The sequence below is a fragment of the Monodelphis domestica genome, chromosome 3, assembly GCF_027887165.1.
Source record: "Monodelphis domestica isolate mMonDom1 chromosome 3, mMonDom1.pri, whole genome shotgun sequence".
Taxonomy (NCBI): domain Eukaryota; kingdom Metazoa; phylum Chordata; class Mammalia; order Didelphimorphia; family Didelphidae; genus Monodelphis; species Monodelphis domestica.
The window spans coordinates 92505933-92524973 of NC_077229.1; the positions used below are offsets into that span (position 1 = coordinate 92505933).

The window sequence follows — 19041 nt, forward strand, 5'->3', positions numbered from 1 at the left end:
GTTCAACCAATGTCCACAAATGTTTCAGGGCCCATTGAATTTGGGAAAAGTTGAGTGAGCTCTATTCCCTGTTGATCCCTCAGCAGGACTGAACCAGTAACTAGAGATGACTCTCCTCATCTTAGAAAACTTCCTTTTGTAGGAACCATGTCTAAGAAGCCCACTGTGCATGCTGAAGTTGCAGGATCTGTATCTAGCCCTGTGCTCTTGAGATCATACAAGGCCCTGCCTGGTGATCTATCTCCAGATGATGCTGATATGAGCTCTGCCACCAGGTTTGTCATATTTCCCTACATCTTTTTCTTTTTAAAAATTTAATTAAAAACATTTTTTTCGGTGAACAAGAATCAATTTTCTCTTCTTCTCATCCCCACTTTCTGCCATTCAGGTTAAAATAAAAAAGAAAAACAAAAGTTTTGGTAATAAATATGCATATATGTTCAGCAAAATGTTTTCTTGCAATGGCCATGTCCAAAAAACAGGTCTTCTGTACCCCTCTCTATCAAGAGGTAGGCAACATGCTTTATCATTGGTCCACTTGAATCATGGTTGGTCATTCATTGCATTGATCAGAATTCTTAGCTCTTTTAGAGCTTATTTATCTTTACAGTATGGTGGTCATTGTATAAATTGTTCTTTTGAAGTGTAGCTAGGTGGTTCAGTGGATAGAACTCTAGATCTGGAGTTGAGAGGACTTGGGTTCAAATTTGGTCTCAGATGTTTCCTAACTGTGTGATGCTGGGTAATAAGTCACTTAACCCTGCTTGCCTACCCCTTGTCCTTTCTGGGCCTCACTTTCCAAGTGTTCAGAATGAAGGAATTGAACTTAACTGATCTCTAAGGTTCTTTTAGCTCCGAACCTCTTCATGTCAGACCACAATCCCAGGATTCTGGGTGTCTTTCTCAATAAAGTTGTCCCTTCCTTATAAGAAAGGCTAGCCCTTTCTCAGTTGATAGGTAGAGGTAGTCATTGATTAATATATAGTACTCCAAGTATTATATTGATAAGATTTATTAATAATAATTAAAATTTAAAAAGGATAGAATAAAAAGGGAGCTTACTCAAGCCATGGTTGTAAGAGAAGAGAAAGTGGGCAGAATTTCAGCCAACTATGTCCTCTATACAACCTAAAGAAAAATTAAGCTTGGATTCCAACAGACCTATGCCCCATTTTGGATCATGAAATAAAAATTGGGGGATGGAAGGGACCTTAGAGATCAGACGGTCCAAACGTCTCATTTTACAAATGAAGAAGCTGAGCCCTAGAAATAACGAGTAACTTATGTCCAAAATTACACAGATAGTAAATGGCAAATCCAGGTTTTGCACCCAGATCCTCTGATTCCAGATCTAGCTATACTTCCTCTCAGCTACTCTTTCTGATTATCTTGTCTAGTGGCCAGCTAGAAGGGAACTTCCTGGCCTGCTTTGAAAAGGGATTCCATGCCTGAGGAGAAGTCAAAAAAGGTGGCAGGAGTTCTAGATTCTAGTTTTTTTTTTTTCTTTCTTCAGACTATCACCTTTTGAAGGAGGTCCCAATTTGTATATTTGTAAACCAAGAGCCTCTAGTTGGCTCAGTGATTAGAGCACCAGGCCTGGAGTCAAGAAGTCCTGCATTCAAATCAGATCTCAGACACTTATTAGCTGTATGAGTCTGGACAAGTCACTTAACTCTGTTTACCTCAGTTTCCCCATCTGTACAATGAGCTGGGGAAAGAAATGGTCAGCTATTCTAATATCTTTGCTAAGAGTGATAGTTTAGTTTCCTCACTGCCTACTTTAATTTCTTCAATTTCTTTTTCTTCGTTTATTGCTAAAGCTAGCATTTCTGGTACAATATCTAATAATAGTGGGGATAATGGGCATCCTTGCTTTATCCCTGATCTTATTATTCTAAGAGAACCCCTTAGTTTATCTAGCAGCTTAGAATAAGGCTTTTAGCTTATTACCATTACAGATGATTCTCACTGATGGTTATCTTTGCCAAGAAAATTCCAAATGGGGTCACAAAGAGTCGGATATGACTGAAAATGACACCACAGATCAGGGAGTTGGACTGGATAATTGCCAGGGTAGTTTCTGGCACCCTTGGCCCAAGGGCCTTTATTGGGCCCCTTGAGGACTCCAGGGAAATGGGTAAGTTTTTCATCCCAGCTAGTCCTGTCTTTCTGCTTGCCCTTGAGCACTCCTCTTCAAACCTTTGGGAGGGGGCCCTCACAGACATCAGGATGCTAGTACCTGCTCAGGAAATGGAAGTCAGTCATTTGCTTTTGGTTCTCCCAAGGCTCTTAGACTCTATTCTGTTGTTTCAGAGGCCTCCTGGTACAGATGGAGTGCTAAAAAAAATTATGATGTTTCTGCAGCAACTTAGAGCCAGTGATGTGGTGGTAGGTAGGGGGAAAGAACTCTGGGTTGGAATTCCCAGGTTGGAATCCTGGCTCTGCCACATATTAGTTTATGGGTCTTTGGGCAAAGTCTCTGGGCCATTGTAGATTTTAAAATTAATATATAGTACTCCAAGTATTATATTTATAAGATTTATTAATCATAATTAAAATTTAAAAAGGATAGAATAAAAAGGGAGCTTATTCAAGCCATGGTTGTAAGAGAAGAGAAAGTGGGCAGAATTTCAGCCAACTATATACAAAATGTGACCCCACAATATGGTGGAGTGAGGAGAGGAATTATGGGAAATACAAAAGGAATTCTGGGGAATGTAGTTCAAAGGTAGAAAGTGTCCACTTTTACACCATCATGCCCACATCTCTGAAATGGGGAGATCACATTCTTTTCTCAGAACTACCCTATGAAGGGAGGTGGTATCTGGAGCAGTGTCCTCTTTAAAAAAAAACAAAACCTTACTTTCTGCATTCCAATCAATACTAAGTATTGGTTCCAAGGCTGAACAGTAATAAGGGTTAATCATTTGGGATTAAGTGACTTGCCCAGGGTCACACAGCTTGGAAGTATCTGAGACCAAATTTGAACCCAAGATCTCCCATCTCCAGGTCTGGCTTTCTATCCAATGAGCCACTGACCTGCCCTGAATGTCTCATTTGATGGGGAAACTAAGGCTAAGTTGACTTGACTGTGGTCACTGATTAAATAAGTGTGTGAACTGGGACACAAACCCTGGATCTTCTGATTATAACTGATGGAGGGGAAAAGATGGGGATACATATTTATACAATTTATACATATTTTTTATAATATTTATACAATGCCCACTATGTGCCAAGGAGTTTTACAAATATCTTCTTATTTGCTTTTTACAATACCCCTGAGAGGCAGGTGCTGTTTTTACTCCCATTTTATAGTTGAGGAAGTTGGAGTAAAAAGAGATTAAATGACTTGTCCAGGGTCACCCAGCTAGTAAGGGTCTGAGGCTGGATTTGAATTCAGTTTTCTGGATTCCAGACTCAATGCTCTTATCTCTGCTTAGCTGCCCTATCTTTTTCCTACTCAGCCACATGGCTTTTCAGTAGGGTTCAATAATTTTAGAAAGCAGCCAAGGACCTTCTCATTAAAGACCTTGGGGGGTTGGGGGTGGTCTAGTGTCTAGAAAGAGGCATCCAGAAGCTGATCTTGGGCAAGCCTTCACTATCTGGGCTAGATGGGAGCCCACTCTGAGGTGGGGGAGGGTTAGTGAGATGTCACAGTGATGTCACAAAGTGTCTAGAAAGTTCTCTTTGAAGATCAGGGAAGCCACCAGCCTGCCTACCAACATCAGCCTGCCTACCACCACCAGCATGCCATCTGTCGGCCATCAGTGACCAGAGCCAGAAAGGGAGGAGGCACCAGCCCCCCTAACATCCCATGATTGTCTACTAAGCAAAGTTAGTAGACGGGAGGGACATATGGAGAAACTGGGGGTTTCAGCTGCCCAGCCCCTTATAAGGCCAATGATGGAGCCAGCAGCATGTCCCAGGGAGTAACAGGTACCAAGAGTACTGAGCCCAGGAAGGAGAGGGAGATGCTAGGAGTTGCCTTTAGGTTTAAAGCTGGAAGGGACTTTAGAGATCATCCAGTCCTCTGGCCCTTTTACTGAAGAGGAAATGAAAGCCTGGAGAGGTGAAGTCATTTTTCTCAAGGTTACACAGGCACTTAACATTTAGCACTGCCAAATTTCAAACTCAGGTCCTTGGACCCCAAACCCTGGTTCCTTTGCAAAGTGCCCCATGGCTGCTCCTGCTCCCTTGAGGGCTTCTCATACCCATGGTTCCTCCTCCACGTAGGATTGTGGGAGCGTTCAGATCTGGAAAAATTATTTCTGTCTGCCGTCTCTTTGTGCAGGGGAAGAAACTGATACCTGGGGAATAGGAGGAACTTTCTGGAAGTCTTAAAATCTTCCTTCCACACTACTGATGTGTTGGGCTTTATAATAAGTAATCCTAATTTAGGGGAAAAGAGTAAGGGAGTAAGCATTTCATTGACATTTTCTATATGTTAAGCACTGTGCTAAGTGCTTTACAAATACCTCACAACAGTCCTGGGAAGTTATTGTTTCTATTTTACATTCGAGGAAACTGAGGTAAACAGAGGTGAAAATACTTGTCCAGGGTCACACAGTTAGGAAGTGTCTGAGGCTAGACTTGAACTCAAATCTTCCCAACTGCAGGATGATGGTAATGATAGAAACATGGAAATTTGGAAGAGGGGTTAGTTTGGGGGGAAGAGAATCTAATTGCAGCTTGTTCATATTTGTTTATTCTGTGTTTCTCCCAGTTTCCCATCAACAAATAAAAAGGGTAGTGAAGGGGGCAGCTAGGCAGCATGGTGCACTAGGCCTGGAATCTGGAGGTCCTGGTTTCAAATCTGGCCTGAGACATTTCCTAGCTATATGACCCTGGGCAAGTCACTTAACCCCGATTGCATAGCTCTTGACATTCTTTTGTCACAGAATTGATACTAAGACATAAGGGAAGGGTTCTTTTAGATTTTATTTTAATTAATTAAGAATATTTTTCCACAGTCACTTGATTCATATTCTTTCCCTCCACTCTTCTCTTCTCCTTCCTGAGCTGACGAGCATTTCCACTGGGTTTTACTTATATCATTGATCAAGACCTATTTCCATTTTATTAATATTTGCAACAGAGTGATCATTTAAAGTAAAAATCCCCAATCATACACCCCCTTGAACCATGTGATCAATCATATGTTTTTAGAAAGGATTTTTTTTTAAGTATAGAAAAGGGTAAAGAGAAATGGCATTAATTCATTGACTACTTTTGAACCAGAGTTGGCCAGAACCATTGAAGGCCAGCTGTGGGAGATGATGGAATGGAGTTAACAATGTGTTTTTTTAAAAATTTTATTTAATTAATTAATTTAGAATATTTTTCCATGGTTACATGAATCATGTTCTTTCCCTCCCCTCCCCCACCTCTTCCCATAGCCAATGAGCAACTCCACTGGGTTTTCCGTGTGTCACTGATCAAGATCTATTTCCATATTATTGATGTTTACACTAGGGTGATTGTTTAGAGTCTATATCCCCAGTCAATTCCCCATCAACCCATGTGATCAAGCAGTTGTTTTTCTTCTGTGTTTCTACTCCCACAGTTCTTCCTCTGGATGTGGATAGCATCTTTCTCATAAGTCCCTCAGAATTGTCCTGGATCATTGCATTGATGCTAGTAGAGAAGTCCATTACGTTTGATTGTACCACAGCATATCAGTCTCTGTGTACAATGTTCTCCTGGTTCTGCTCCTCTCACTCTGCATCAATTCCTGGAGGTCATTCCAGTTCACATGGAATTCCTCTAGTTTATTATTCCTTTGAGCACAATAGCATTCCATCACCTACAGATACCACAATTTGTCCAGCTATTTCCCAATTGAAGGGCATCCCCTCATTTTCCAATTTTTTGCCACCACAAATATTTTGGTACAAGTCTTTTTCCCTATGATCTTTTGGGGTATGAACCCACTAATGCTCTGGCTGGATCAAAGGGCAGACAGGCTTTTAGCTCCCTTTGGACATAATTTCGAATTTCCTTCCAGAATGGTTGGATCAATTCACATGGAGTTAACAATGTTAAGAGATGGCATTGTAATTATGTAAAGCCACCATTGGCTATGGCAGAAGAGGAAGGAATTCCATCCATTTTCCTGCTCTCTGATGGGTTGATTACCCATCCCTTGGGGTCAAGCCCAACCTTTTGCTTATCCTTTGTTAGACTGATTCTTAAAAAACAGATATACTCTTTTTTAACTCTTATTTTCTGTCTTAGAATCAATACTGTGTATTAGTTCCAAGGTAGATCAGAAAGGGCTAGGCAATGCGGGATTAACTGACTTGCAGGATTGCATAGCTGGGAAATATCTGAGGTCAGATTTGAACCCAAGGACTTCTGGTCTTTAAATCAACTGAGCTACCTAGCTGCTTTCAAATGATACCCTCTTGATAACCAGGTTCCCCACTCAAACCCTTTCCATTTTGTTAGAACCAACTCAGAGCTACATTTTAGTGGCATAGCTTTTGAGAACATAGGGTTATTCCATGCCAAGATAGGGCAGTGGAGGAGAGCTTTAGCCTTATCTCATTTGAGCAAGCATTTATCATGTGTCTGCTGTGTGCCAGGCACCATTTTAGTCATTGAGGGTATAAAGACAAAAAAGAAACAAGCCTTATTCATGTAGAACTTTTACATACACAAGTAAATAACTACAAGGAACTTTCAAGAGGGAGAAAGTGCTAACAACTATTTTTAAAAAGCCAGGTTTTCTATGAGATGATGATGAAGGGATTACATCCCAGATTGTAGTGATAGCAAGCGTATGGGGGAGCTGATGCTGACCAGTTGGTTGGTTGGTAGGTTTTAAATCTTGACATGCTTTATTTTTTCCCCAATTCAAACAAAATCTACACCAAACAAACATTAATTACAATGAGCCGTTCTATTTATATAAGTATAGTAGAATGAGTAGGTTGTACATGGAACTTTCTGATTTCTGTGAGTTTAGTAGATAGAACACCAGGTATGGAGTCAGAAGTCCTGGGTTCAGATCTAGACTTGGATACTTACTGGCTGTACCACTCTGGGCAAGTCACTTTACTTCTGTTTTTCTTGGTGTACTCTTTTGCAACATAGGGATAATAATAGTACCTATCTCCCAGGATTGTTGTGAGGATCAAATGAGATAATAATTGTAAAGTATTTATTTAGCATAGTATCTGGCACAAAGTAGGCATTATATAAATAATAGTTATTTTTAATAACTAGATACCATATATAACATGATAAACCATTTACTTTTTTATAGCAATATTTTAAAATAATAAACTATATACTTTTTCTTTTTAAGAATATAGCAAATATATCATGTTACTTTGAAAGCTGTTCTACTTGTCTGTTATTCTTTCTAGATTTTCTTCCATGAGTTTCAAAAATATATGCTAGTCACATTTTTTTTCTTTTTAGCAACCTAGCTTCTCTTTGCTTCCCCAACCTGCCTTTCCCTTTGGAGGGGAGGGGGAGAAATGACACGAACTTTTGTAAAAAGTTTGTGTACTTAAGGAAAAAGTCCCACATTGCTTACATTTGAAAATGATTGTCTTGTTTTGTATCTTGAGTCTATCCCCTCTCTGTGAGGATGCTTTCATAGAATGCCTTTTCTACATCTGTTCTTTGGAATTGTAGGTAGTCATTGTATTCATCAGAATTCTTAGTCTTTCAAAGTTTTGTCTTTACAAGGTCATTGTTATTATAAATTGTCCTCCTGGTTCTGCCTCACTCACCCTGAATCAGTTCAAATATACAACTCTTCCCCAGTTTCCCTGAAGCCAATTCTTTTGTCTGTTCTCTGTGTTCACATGCCATAATTTGTTCAACCATTCTGAAATTGTTAGGTACCCTCTTGACTATAAGAAAGGGAGTTGCTATAAATAGATACATTTAGGTCCTTTCTGCCTTTCTTTGATCTCTTTAGTGGCATAGATCCAGTAATGGTCCTATAGGACCATAATAGGTCCAGAAAATGGCCAATCACTGGGCAAAAGGGTATGTATAATTTAGTGACTTTATAGGCGTAGTTCCAGTTTGCTTTCCAGAGTGCCTGGGCCAATTCACCAACAGTTTGTTAATGTCCCTGTTTTCCCACAGATGAGGAATCTAAGTCACAAAGAGACTAAGTGACCTACCCATGGCCACTCAGTGACTTCCTGGAAGACCTGGGACTTGAATCTATATTTACTGATTCTTGAGTCCATTTTTTTCCTACTATGTCTCTAAGATGAAGGAGTCAAATGATCTCTTCCCTCTTTATCAGCTTATCAATTCCTAAGTTTCTTAGCATCTTGCCCTATACATACAACACAAGTCCTCTGTGATTTCTACATGATTAATAATTATTAACTTATTATGTTTTGCATTGTATAGACGAGGAAAACAAGGATCAGAGAGACTTGTTCATGGTCACACACTACCAAATGTAAAATTTGAACTCGGTTCTAACAAAGCTAGCATTCTTATTATGATGAATTTAGAATACTAAGAGTTTATGGCTTCAACTTGCACCAAGTTTGACCTAACTGTTTTCCCTGGAAGGGAATAGGAGATGCCAGGAGATGGGGAAACTGGTAGAGGACCACAGCAGGAACCTTTGGACTGTACCTTAATTGGCCAAAAAGAAAGCATTTTTTGCTTTTGCTTTTTTAAAAATTATTCAAAGATATTTTATTTTTCTAATTACATGTAATAATAAATTTCAACTTATGTTTTTCTGAAATTATAAGTATAGGAACCACCTTCAGTTCCTACACAGATTACTCGTGGGTGGTGACCTGAGAAGGAGAATGGAGGCTGGAGGAAAATGGATGATTAGATAATAGTGATATAGGGAGAAACACAGGAATAAAAACTCAGAGATGACAAGTTAAAACACGTGGGGTGCAGCGAGCTCCGTAATACTTCCCATGGGCAAGGGTGCCACAGGATTAATGAGAAGCATGAGAAACAAGAAAACAAGTGGGGAGCAATAGAAGCTAGAGCGACAGGAAGATCCAGAACAGTTTGAAGATCAAGAAAGGCAAGAGGCAAGAGGCAAGAGGCAAGAGGGAGGCTCACACATGTTCCCCAACTTTTATTGGAGATTTTAGGAATGTGGAGTGGGAGGGAGGTAATTAGTGAATACGTGACATGGCATAGGTTTTAGCATTGGTTGAATTGACAATCATGAAATCAAAGAGGAGGAGATTAATCCAACATGTGCCTTGGAAAGGAATATGGTCTGACAAGTCTTAAGTTAGGACCCTGTGGCCGGAAATGCTCCACTCAGGAATTCTCTTGCCCTTTGGACTGCAGACTTATCTATCCAATGATTAATAAGTGACCTGACCATGAGTTTGGTAAATGAATACATAAGATACAATATCAATACATCAATCCTACTTCCAAGATGCTAACATGCCTGGTATGCTACATATCTCCCTTTTTGTTTAAAATTTAAAACAAGAGTGTATAATGTAAAAAATAAAAACATTATAAACTAAATAAAAAAATAAAAATAGTAATGAACATAGCAAAAATAACAAATAAAAATGAATTTCAAATCAAATAGAAAAATTAGATTTAAAAATTATATAAGACCAATAATGAAAACAAAAATGATCTTAACTTACTAATCATCCTGTAAAAATGAGAAGAAAAAAATGAATTTTATATCAACTGCAAAATCAAAGGTAAAAAAGTTTATGAAAGACCAATAATAGTCAAAAATAATAATAGAATGATCTTAACTCTCTAGTGATCCTGAATTAATGTGATATCAGTTTCACAGTCCATAGGACATGTGTATTAATATGCCATCTTACCCATGTAAATCCAGGACTATAAGAAGTTGCCAGACCTTTAAAATTAATGAAAAGGACTATATCTCAAGATGAGATGGAAGTCTTTTGTTTCCCTAGCCCTGATCATGCATAATTTTTGTGATATAGAAGCCAAGATGCCTGCCACATAGCTATTTGGTAGGAACTTTGGTACCAGGTCGCCCTGTGTTTGATGGTGTCAAAACACCGCATCCTTTTACCTCCAACCTTAGCAACCAATATACATCCATCTCAAATGGAATACACATCTGTCTATGGCTTAGACTTTCTGGCAAAGTATAAGGTATCCATCATAATCCCTTCTTATGCAATCAGACACAATAACTCAGAATAGTCCCATGAAGTTTAACACATTCTGTCACATTCCTACTTTCAAGCTTTTGGGTATTTATAAAAATAAAGGGTCAGATTTATAGTTAATTCATAGTTCAGAATCAGAGTATTAATACTACTTTCAATGTACTTCTAGTCCTTAAAAAAGATAATATATGGGAAAAATAATCTAAAAAATAATCAGGGGGAAATAAAAATAAAATTAATATAAAATTTTAAATTCACAGCTCACATTTCATGTGGCATTGTATTAGTTAAGCCAATGTGTAATACAAGAATTTCCATTCAAAAATGATTTCTATTTCCCTAATTTAAGTTGACCAAGATTCACATTGTAATTGTACAAAATTTTTCATCATGAAAAGATTTACAAAAACATTAATACAACAATTAATGCAAATTTTTAAAAGTACCAATATTCCCATAAACATTACATTCTGATACAAAAATGATGAGAATGAAGTGATATTGCAACTTCTGGCTGCATATATCTGATATAAGCCAAATTTAAACCTCTTCTTCTGTATAAATAAACTAATCAATATAACAACCAAGAATATGACATTGCCAAAGTTTGTAAAATTAATTCTGCCAAACCATTTTTTGGGTTAATAGAAGCTTAAGTTTCTTTTCATTTAGAAGCAATTTCTATAGCTTCTTGCTCCTATACAATTAGGTTTAACTTATTAAATTCTTGTTGTAAATGTATAATATCCGATATGCTTTTTCTTCAAGCTTATTAGTGCCATTTTTTCCAATTTTTAAGTATACACCCCAAAGGGGAATCTCAGAGTATGCTTTGTCTCTCTCCCATGTAGATGTGGAATGGCCAATTCCACATCGAAGGGTCAACAACTGTGCATCCACAGAGGTTGCCCGATCAAGAGCACTCAGTTTAACACTGAGGCGAGACTTCCCACACACCAGCACGTCTTCCAGTATCAGAAGGGGAAGCTGATAGATCCCAAATCCAGTGGCTTTCCTGACCTCTGGGGCCGGTGGGAGAGAGCACGAAAGAGTTCCCACAAAGATATCACCCAACAGATGGGGGTTTCAGGAGTAATGATCATAAATGGTTTGTGAATAAAATGTTCAGTTGGAGTAGATGCCCATGTCCATAAGATTCACATGTAACCTCACCAATGGGGGTTGGTACATTATAGCTATATAGGTATTGTCATGAATAGAATCTATACATAGATGCAGGTGGCAGTTTATTACCTGACATCTCATCCTTTCTAGGAGTTTGACCAGGACATTATAAATCCCTGTGCAGTGTCTATAACACAATTTTTTGTTGTCAGGGCTACTAGGTCTATGTTGTGGTTGATAAATTCTAGCCCTTGTTCCTCTGAGAGTCATACCAATGCCTGTATAATTGTTATCAGTAGCATTTTTTGCAATACAAGTTTGAATTTTACAATGTATACAAAATAAATTCCTTTTGTCAGTACATAGCGTAGACATACAAAATTAAGGGTGTACAGCAGAGACCGAACAATTGTAGCTTGCCCCTTCGGATTCCATGGTAATGTATTTGGCTAAAATTGGGTATGGTAGCCATTTAGTATCATTGACATACACAAGTTGGGGCTTGTCCATACAAGTTAACATTCTTAATATTGGGGTTTAGGTATAATAGACCAATAGATGTCAGTATGACAAGTGTCCATCAGGGTAATGATGGTGAACATAATTAAGAGAAGTATAATGTCAGTCTTTGACATATGTGTAGTCACCAGTGAGCATCTTGTCAGGTGTGTCCTGAGTGCATCTGGTCTGCTGGTGATCGATGTTATCTATATTGTCTCTCTGCTTCTCTTCCTGGTGGTCCTGTGTCACGTGGCATGATGTGCTCTGTGGGTGACCAGATGTTTCCACTCTCTGTAGAAATATAAGCAAACCCTCGACCCAATGTTATCATCCTGTTGGGTCCCCTACAGTCTTTATATTCGTAATATTCAACAAAATCCAGGGCTACTATACAGTGTAATCTTTATCATTACATTCAAAATGTTATTGCATAGGAGTAGCCTATAGCCCTTCTGGGATGGAGAAGTGATTGATGGTTGGGAGTACCATTACATCTCTTTTTTAATTTAAAAGCTTAAATGCAATTTCCAGCTAAATTGGTTTTTAAATAAGTCTGATTCTAATAAAGACATCCTTTTTTTGCAAATATAAAATGAACCATTTAAGACAATTATCATACATACATTTTGGATAATGTAAACAATTTCTGCTGCAATTGAACAGTAGCCAATGTACTGTTATAACATTTCCAATTGTACCATTATGTTATTTGATCAAATTTGGGGAACATGGAACAATTCCAATAAAATAATTGCAAGTTACATATTGTAGAAATACCATTTGAAATATTCAGGTACATGATAAGCATTGATCCTACAATAACTACCCATATATTTTTAGAATTGAATATCTGTAAGCAAATTAATGATATTCTTCTGTAGGTAAACTGCCTTTCAGAAAAAATTCATTTGTGTGGATAGTGCATTAGACCTGTCCCTAAGTCAGTGGTTTTGCCTTGTTTGTTCATTTTAAACAAATCTGCTATTTTTTCTGGTGTCTGGCCTCTGTGTAGTGCTGTGGTTGGTGCTCTACAGGCATCTCTGCTTATTCCTCTCTCTGGGCTGACCTTCTTTGGAAATGCTGGATGACTTTGGTTTTCTTCCATGGACATCTGATATCTGTGAAAATAGAAGCAAAATCTTGACCCCAAATGAAAGACTTATTGGGTCTTATTCAGTTAGAAAGTGACTGAAAATATATCCTTTTTGTTTTTGAATTTGGGCTTTTAAATTTCTTTGAGCCCTTACTCCAATTGCTTGTTTTTAAGAATTTTCTAGAGTATCAGTCTTATGAGATATGTTCCATGATTTATCCAACTTAGCCCATCTATTGCTGGTAGAAGCACTGTTATTCCAATTTTTCTTTTTTTTTAAACTGTTTTTCAATGGCCAAATGTGCAAGCTTATTTAAAAGATGTGCAATAACACTGCATACTTCTTCATTTTGAGCTTTAGCTCATCCATCATGAAAGTAATTATCTCTAATCACATATTATTTTTCAATTTTTACAACAGGAGCATATTGTAAAGCAACCCTTTGCCAAAATTGTGCAGTTCTTAAAATTCTGCAGTTACCTCTTTGACGTGAAGGAGTGACATTATATAGTCCACAAAATTTTCACTGCCAAGTAATTTCGCTTGTTTGTATAGAATATTGATATAGTAGTGAGTGCAAATTACCTGCTTGCTGAAAAGCAGTGGCTGCTAGTCCATTTACTTTAGAAATTCTCTCATATATAAGTCAAGGGAGGTTCATGTCAGAGTAAATGTGTGTTATAAAATTTTCACTCCAACTTTGCAAGATAGTATTCATTGATGTTTAATATTCACCCTTTGAACCAATAACCATAAAACAACATACAATGAATCACATATGATATTACAAGTCTGTGCTATGATCATAAGCACACGTCTAACTGCAGTCAACTCTGCTTTCTGCAAAAAACTATACTGTGCATGCATCAACATTACATGACTGTATGATATAGCGCTTCTGCTTTTTCCTGATTAGATGCAGTGAAAGTATTCACAGCATTATCAACAAGGTGCAATGATGCTATTATTTTTAAACAATCATATATAAATTCATAACTTAAAAGATTTTGGTACTATGCCTCATATAAAGTTTCTGAAAATCATTCAGCTTTTTTAAACCATGTCTACTTATTTCTATTCTTGGTGACCTAATGTCCTGTTAGAAAACAATTGTCCCTATATATTAAAAATTTGGATATATTTGAAATTTCTGCAAAGCATTGACCAATTTAGGCTTTTTATTTAAACAGCTGTACTGAGTATTAACTTTTCTGTTGACTAATTCCAGTACTTGTGATAAAAACTTTTAACCTAAGGTGAAGTTGTTATGCCATCCACGTGGCAGGATTAATTTATCAATCTGCTGGAGTAATCTTCTTTTTAAGATCCAAATAGGTTTAGAAGCAAGTCACATGGCTGGAGCAGCCAATGTATCTTCATATCTAAGTAAAAGTCTTAAAAATTCTATTTGCATTGAGGTGCTTAACCTAAAGTTATGCTAAAATTTAGACTAAAATCCATTACAGATAAAATATCTCTTGTCCAAAGAGACTGTGGTATATTTAGAATATCAGAATTTTTTTTTTACTTTCCCTATAAAGAAATATAATCAAATATTTCTTTGTAATTTGCCATGTCCAATATAAATTTGATCTATTTGATTTTAAATTTTACTTCATAGGAGCAAAGATCTGTTTAAAAAAAAATCAGGTGTATACTTGATATGCTAAAATTGTGTTGAGCTTTGCTGATAGAGAAAAGCCTGTTGCTCTGGCTATCTGCTTGAGAGCAAAATTTCTGCCTGTTTTCTAGGCAAATACACGTGTTCTCCTTTTTAAACTGAGCTGCCATTGGATTCTTGAGGGCTAAAGTTTTGTCTCGGCATGTTCTTATAGCCCTTTTGTGAGGAATTGTCTCCTCAAAGAACTCTTTAGCATTTAGCAGCTAGCCCAATGTGATTAAAGGTTTGTTCTGAGTATAACAATTACCTATTCAGAGCAGAACCTGCCTGAATCACAATGTGGCTTCCCACCAGATCGCAGCACCATCAATATGGTCTTCACAGTGAGGCAAATGCAGGAAAAATGCCTTGAGCAGAACCTGAGTCTCTACATTGTCTTCATAGACCTGACAAAGGCGTTTGACACAGTGAACAGGGACACATTGTGGGTGATCCTCAGCAAGCTCAGTTGCCCAGCAAAATCTGTCAAACATGCAGCTCTTTCATGTCGACATGACAGGGGAAGTCCTATCTGGTGGAGAGACTTCCGACCACTTCAACATCTCCAATGGCATGAAACAAGGCTGTGTCCTTGCTCCGGTACTATTAAACCTATTTTTCACCCAAGTATTACGAAATGCTGTGATGGATCTAGACCTGGGCGTCTACATCAAATACGGACTGGATGGCTCACTATTCGACCTTTGCTGCCTGACTGCAAAAACAAAGACAACAGAGAGACTCATCCTGGAAGCTCTCTTCGCAGATGACTGTGCTCTCATGGCCCACCAAGAAAATCATCTCCAAACCATTGTGGACAGGTTCTCTACAGCAACAAAACTGTTTGGCCTGACTATCAGCCTCAGCAAAACAGAGGTGCCGTTCCAACCTGCACCAGGGAGGCCAAATAACCAGCCATGCATTACAATCAATGGCATGCAGCTTTCTAACGTCAACACTTTCAAGTACCTGGGCAGCACCATTGCCAACGATGGGTCCCTAGACCATGAGATTAATACCAGGATCCAAAATGCCAGCCAGGCACTTGGGCGGCTGCGCTTCAAAGTCCTCCAACACAGAGGTGTAAGCACTGCGACAAAGCTCAAAGTGTATAACGCAGTGGTCAAAGTGTATAATGCAGTGGTCCTCAGCTCGCTTCTGTACGGTTGTGAAACATGGACACTGTACCGGAAGCACATGAAACAGCTGGAGCAATTCCACCAACGCTCCCTCCGATCAATCATGAGGATCCGATGGCAGGACCGAATCACCAACCAGGAAGTCCTCGACAGAGCCAACTCCACCAGCATCGAAGTCCTGGTCCTCAAAACCGAGCTACGATGGTCTGGACACGTCATCCGCATGGACCCACAGCGAATACCAAGACAGGTATTCTACGGTGAACTGTCAGCTGGACTCAGGAAACAAGGCCAACCAAGGAAAAGATTCAAGGATCAGCTAAAGTCAAACTTGAAGTGGGCTGGCATGACACCAAAGCAACTAGAACTCGCTGCCTCTGACAGGAGCAGCTGGCGAACCCACATTCACTATGCCGCCACCACCTTTGAAGATGAGCAACCTCGACGTCTTGCCGCTGCGCGTGAACGCCGACACCAGGCCACAACCGCACCTCCTGTAACAACTGGAGTCCCATGCCCCATGTGCCACAAACTCTGTGCCTCAGCCTTTGGACTTCAAAGCCACATGAGGATACACCGTAGATGAAAATGCACAAAGACAATAGTCATTCTCGGTCACCGAGAGACTACCACTAAGACTTCAAAATTTACCTGTGCCAGTTAATTCCTCATAGGGAATGGGCATATGGATTTCTTTATTTTTTCCAGTTTGTTCCTTGCATAACTTTTGAAATAACAGTTTTCAAGTTAAGAAATCTTCCGCAATAAGCTTAGATTCAATTGATACCAATGATCTGGCCTTAGAGATTGCTGGCTTATCTTATCCAGCAGCTCCTTGGTGAAGGGAGCTTCATTATCATACTGAATTACTCTGCTTTTGATCTCTTTAGGAGTCAGGAATGCAACATCATTAGGCTGTACTAAATTTACTTCTCCACTTTCAGAATTATCTCTAATTTCTTTTTTTTTTTAAACCTTACCTTCTATCTTGGAGTCAATACTGTGTATTGGCTCCAAGGCAGAAGAGTGGTAAGGGCTAGGCAATGGGGGTCAAGTGATTTGCCCAGGGTCACACAGCTGGGAAGTGTCTGAGGCCAGATTTGAACCTAGGACCTCCTGTCTCTAGGCCTGGCCCTCCATCCACTGAGCTACCCAGCTACCCCCTTCTCTCTAATTTCTGTTGGAGGAACTGTTTTACCTGCTTTCTTCTCTAGAGTTAAAATGATTGTAATATTGCATTAGGTTTTCCTGGAGGTAGAGGTTGAAATTGAGGAGGATTGGGGGGAAGGGAGGTAAAGATAAGACTTACTTTCCAGCTTCGGCAGCAACCACAAGTAAGAAGAGTGTAGGGAATGAATAGATAGAGTCAGATAAAGCCATAAAAATTGAAAGAGGAATAGTGATAAGTAAATTGTTAGTAGAGTTAGTGAAAGGTGGGGGTGGAAACTGAGAAACAGCTCAACTCTCCACATTTAGTGAAGTATTCTGACTAGATTCCATGTGCTCCCAATTGCTGGTAATATTCTCTGTAATTACCATGCTTTTGCTCTCTCTCTCTCTTTTTTTAATACTCATAGCTTGCCTTTTAATTGCCATTGTTTAGTAAATACTCCTTTTTCTTGAAAGTTAGGACTTTACAAGATAACTTTAAGTAATGCCTGGAGCTAAACTTCTGAGATCTTAATTGCTAGTTTTAGAGATTAGTGGACCAGCAACTGGACCTATTTGATCCCATTCTTGTATATCAACTACCCCTTTTTATGGAAAATCAGGATAAGATTTCAAGATAATCTTAATCAATGCTCTGAGCTTAGTCTCTGAAATCTTAAATCCTGGCTTCTGAATAGAGATTTAACAGGTATGAGAAGATGGATTTAATCCAATTATTGAATGGAAAAGCTTACCAGACTGGCCAAGTCCAGGTCTGCTGATCCGTCTTCAATCTTGAACCCTAACACCATCTCCTCAGGCGATATTGGGCATCAAATATAGGAACCACCTTCAGTTACTACACAAATTACTCGTTGGTGGTGACCTGAGGAGAATGGAGGCTGGAGGAAAATGGATGATTAGATAATAGTGATATAGGGAGAAACACAGGAATAAAGACTCAGAGATGACAAGTTAAAACACGTGGGGTGCAGCGAGCTCCGTAATACTTCCCATGAGCAAGGGTGCCACAGGATTAATGAGAAGCATGAGAAACAAGAAAACAAGTGGGGAGCAATAGAAGCTAGAGCGACAGGAAGATCCAGCACAATCTGAAGATCAAGAAAGGCAAGAGGCAAGAGGCAAGAGGGAGGCTTGCACATGTTCCCCAACTTTTATTGGAGATTTTAGGAATGTGGAGTGGGAGGGAGGTAATTCGTGAATATGTGACATGGCATAGGTTTTAACATTGGTTGAATTGACAATCATGAAATCAAAGAGGAGGAGATTAATCCAACATGTGCCTTGGAAAGGAATGTGGTCTGACAAGTCCTAAGTAAGGACCCTGAGGCTGGAAATGCTCCACTCAGGAATTCTCTTGCCCTTTGGACTACAGACTCATTATCCAATGATTAATAAGTGACCTGACCATGAGTCTGGTAAATGAATACATAAGACACAATATCAACACATCAATCCTACTTCCAAGATGCTAACATGCCTGGTATGCTACAATAAGATCCAAATTGTCTCCTTCCCTCCCTCCTTCCTCTCTCCCGCCAGAGATGGTAAGTAATTTGATCTGGGTGATACATGTATTATCATGTAAAACATACTTCCATATTGGTCATTGTTATAAGAAAATAATCATATAAAACCAAAACCTTAAAATAAAACGATAAACAAATGAATGTGAAGAAAAGTATGCTTTGGTCTGCATTCTGATCTTAACAATTCTTTCTCTGGAGGTGGAGAGTATTCTTTGTAATAGGTCCCTTGGAATTGTTCCTGGATCGTATTGCTGAGAATTACTAAGTCTTTCACAGTTGATCATCATACAATATTGGTGTTACTGTGTACAATATTCTCCCCATTTTACTTATTTTGCTCTGTATCAGTCTACATAGACCTTTCCAGATTTTTTCTGAAATCATTCTGCTCATTGTTTCTTAAAGCACAATAATATTTCATCACCAGCAAATAACCACAATTTGATCAGCCCATTCCCCAATTAAGGGACATCCTCTCAGTTCCTAATCCTTTTGCCACTATAAGAAAGAGCTGCTATAAATATTTTTGTATAAGTAGGTCTCCCCCCCACCCCCACTTTATTTTATCTCTTTGGCATCAGACCTAGTAGTGGTATTAAAGGATCAAAGGGTTTGCACAGTTTTATAGCCCTCTGGGTATCGTTCCAAATTCCCCTTCAGAATGGTTGGATCAATTTCCAACTCCAC

The 19041-nt window shown here is 38.8% G+C and overlaps 1 protein-coding gene and 1 long non-coding RNA gene across 7 annotated transcripts in view; one reads left to right on the plus strand and one right to left on the minus strand.

Annotated features, from left to right (window-relative positions):
• ACSBG2 (acyl-CoA synthetase bubblegum family member 2) overlaps window positions 1–19041 on the plus strand; it is an 86308-nt gene that overhangs the window by 12820 nt on the left and 54447 nt on the right. For 2 of the 6 annotated variants that reach the window (XM_056822545.1, XM_056822543.1), the window contains exon 1: window positions 257–275. In XM_056822545.1, coding sequence (XP_056678523.1) covers window positions 259–275 — 17 coding nt within the window. In that variant the 5' untranslated portion in view covers window positions 257–258. Of the gene's footprint in view, window positions 1–142; window positions 276–3680; window positions 3940–4000; window positions 4073–19041 lie in introns of those variants that run through there. The other 4 variants (XM_056822542.1, XM_007488990.2, XM_007488991.3 and 1 more) reach the window with 4 other exon arrangements.
• Window positions 8882–18000, minus strand: LOC103096535 (uncharacterized). The gene is made up of 2 exons (XR_465729.2): window positions 17560–18000; window positions 8882–12880 (listed from the first exon to the last, which is right to left on the minus strand). It is a non-coding gene; the product is annotated as an uncharacterized LOC103096535 (long non-coding RNA).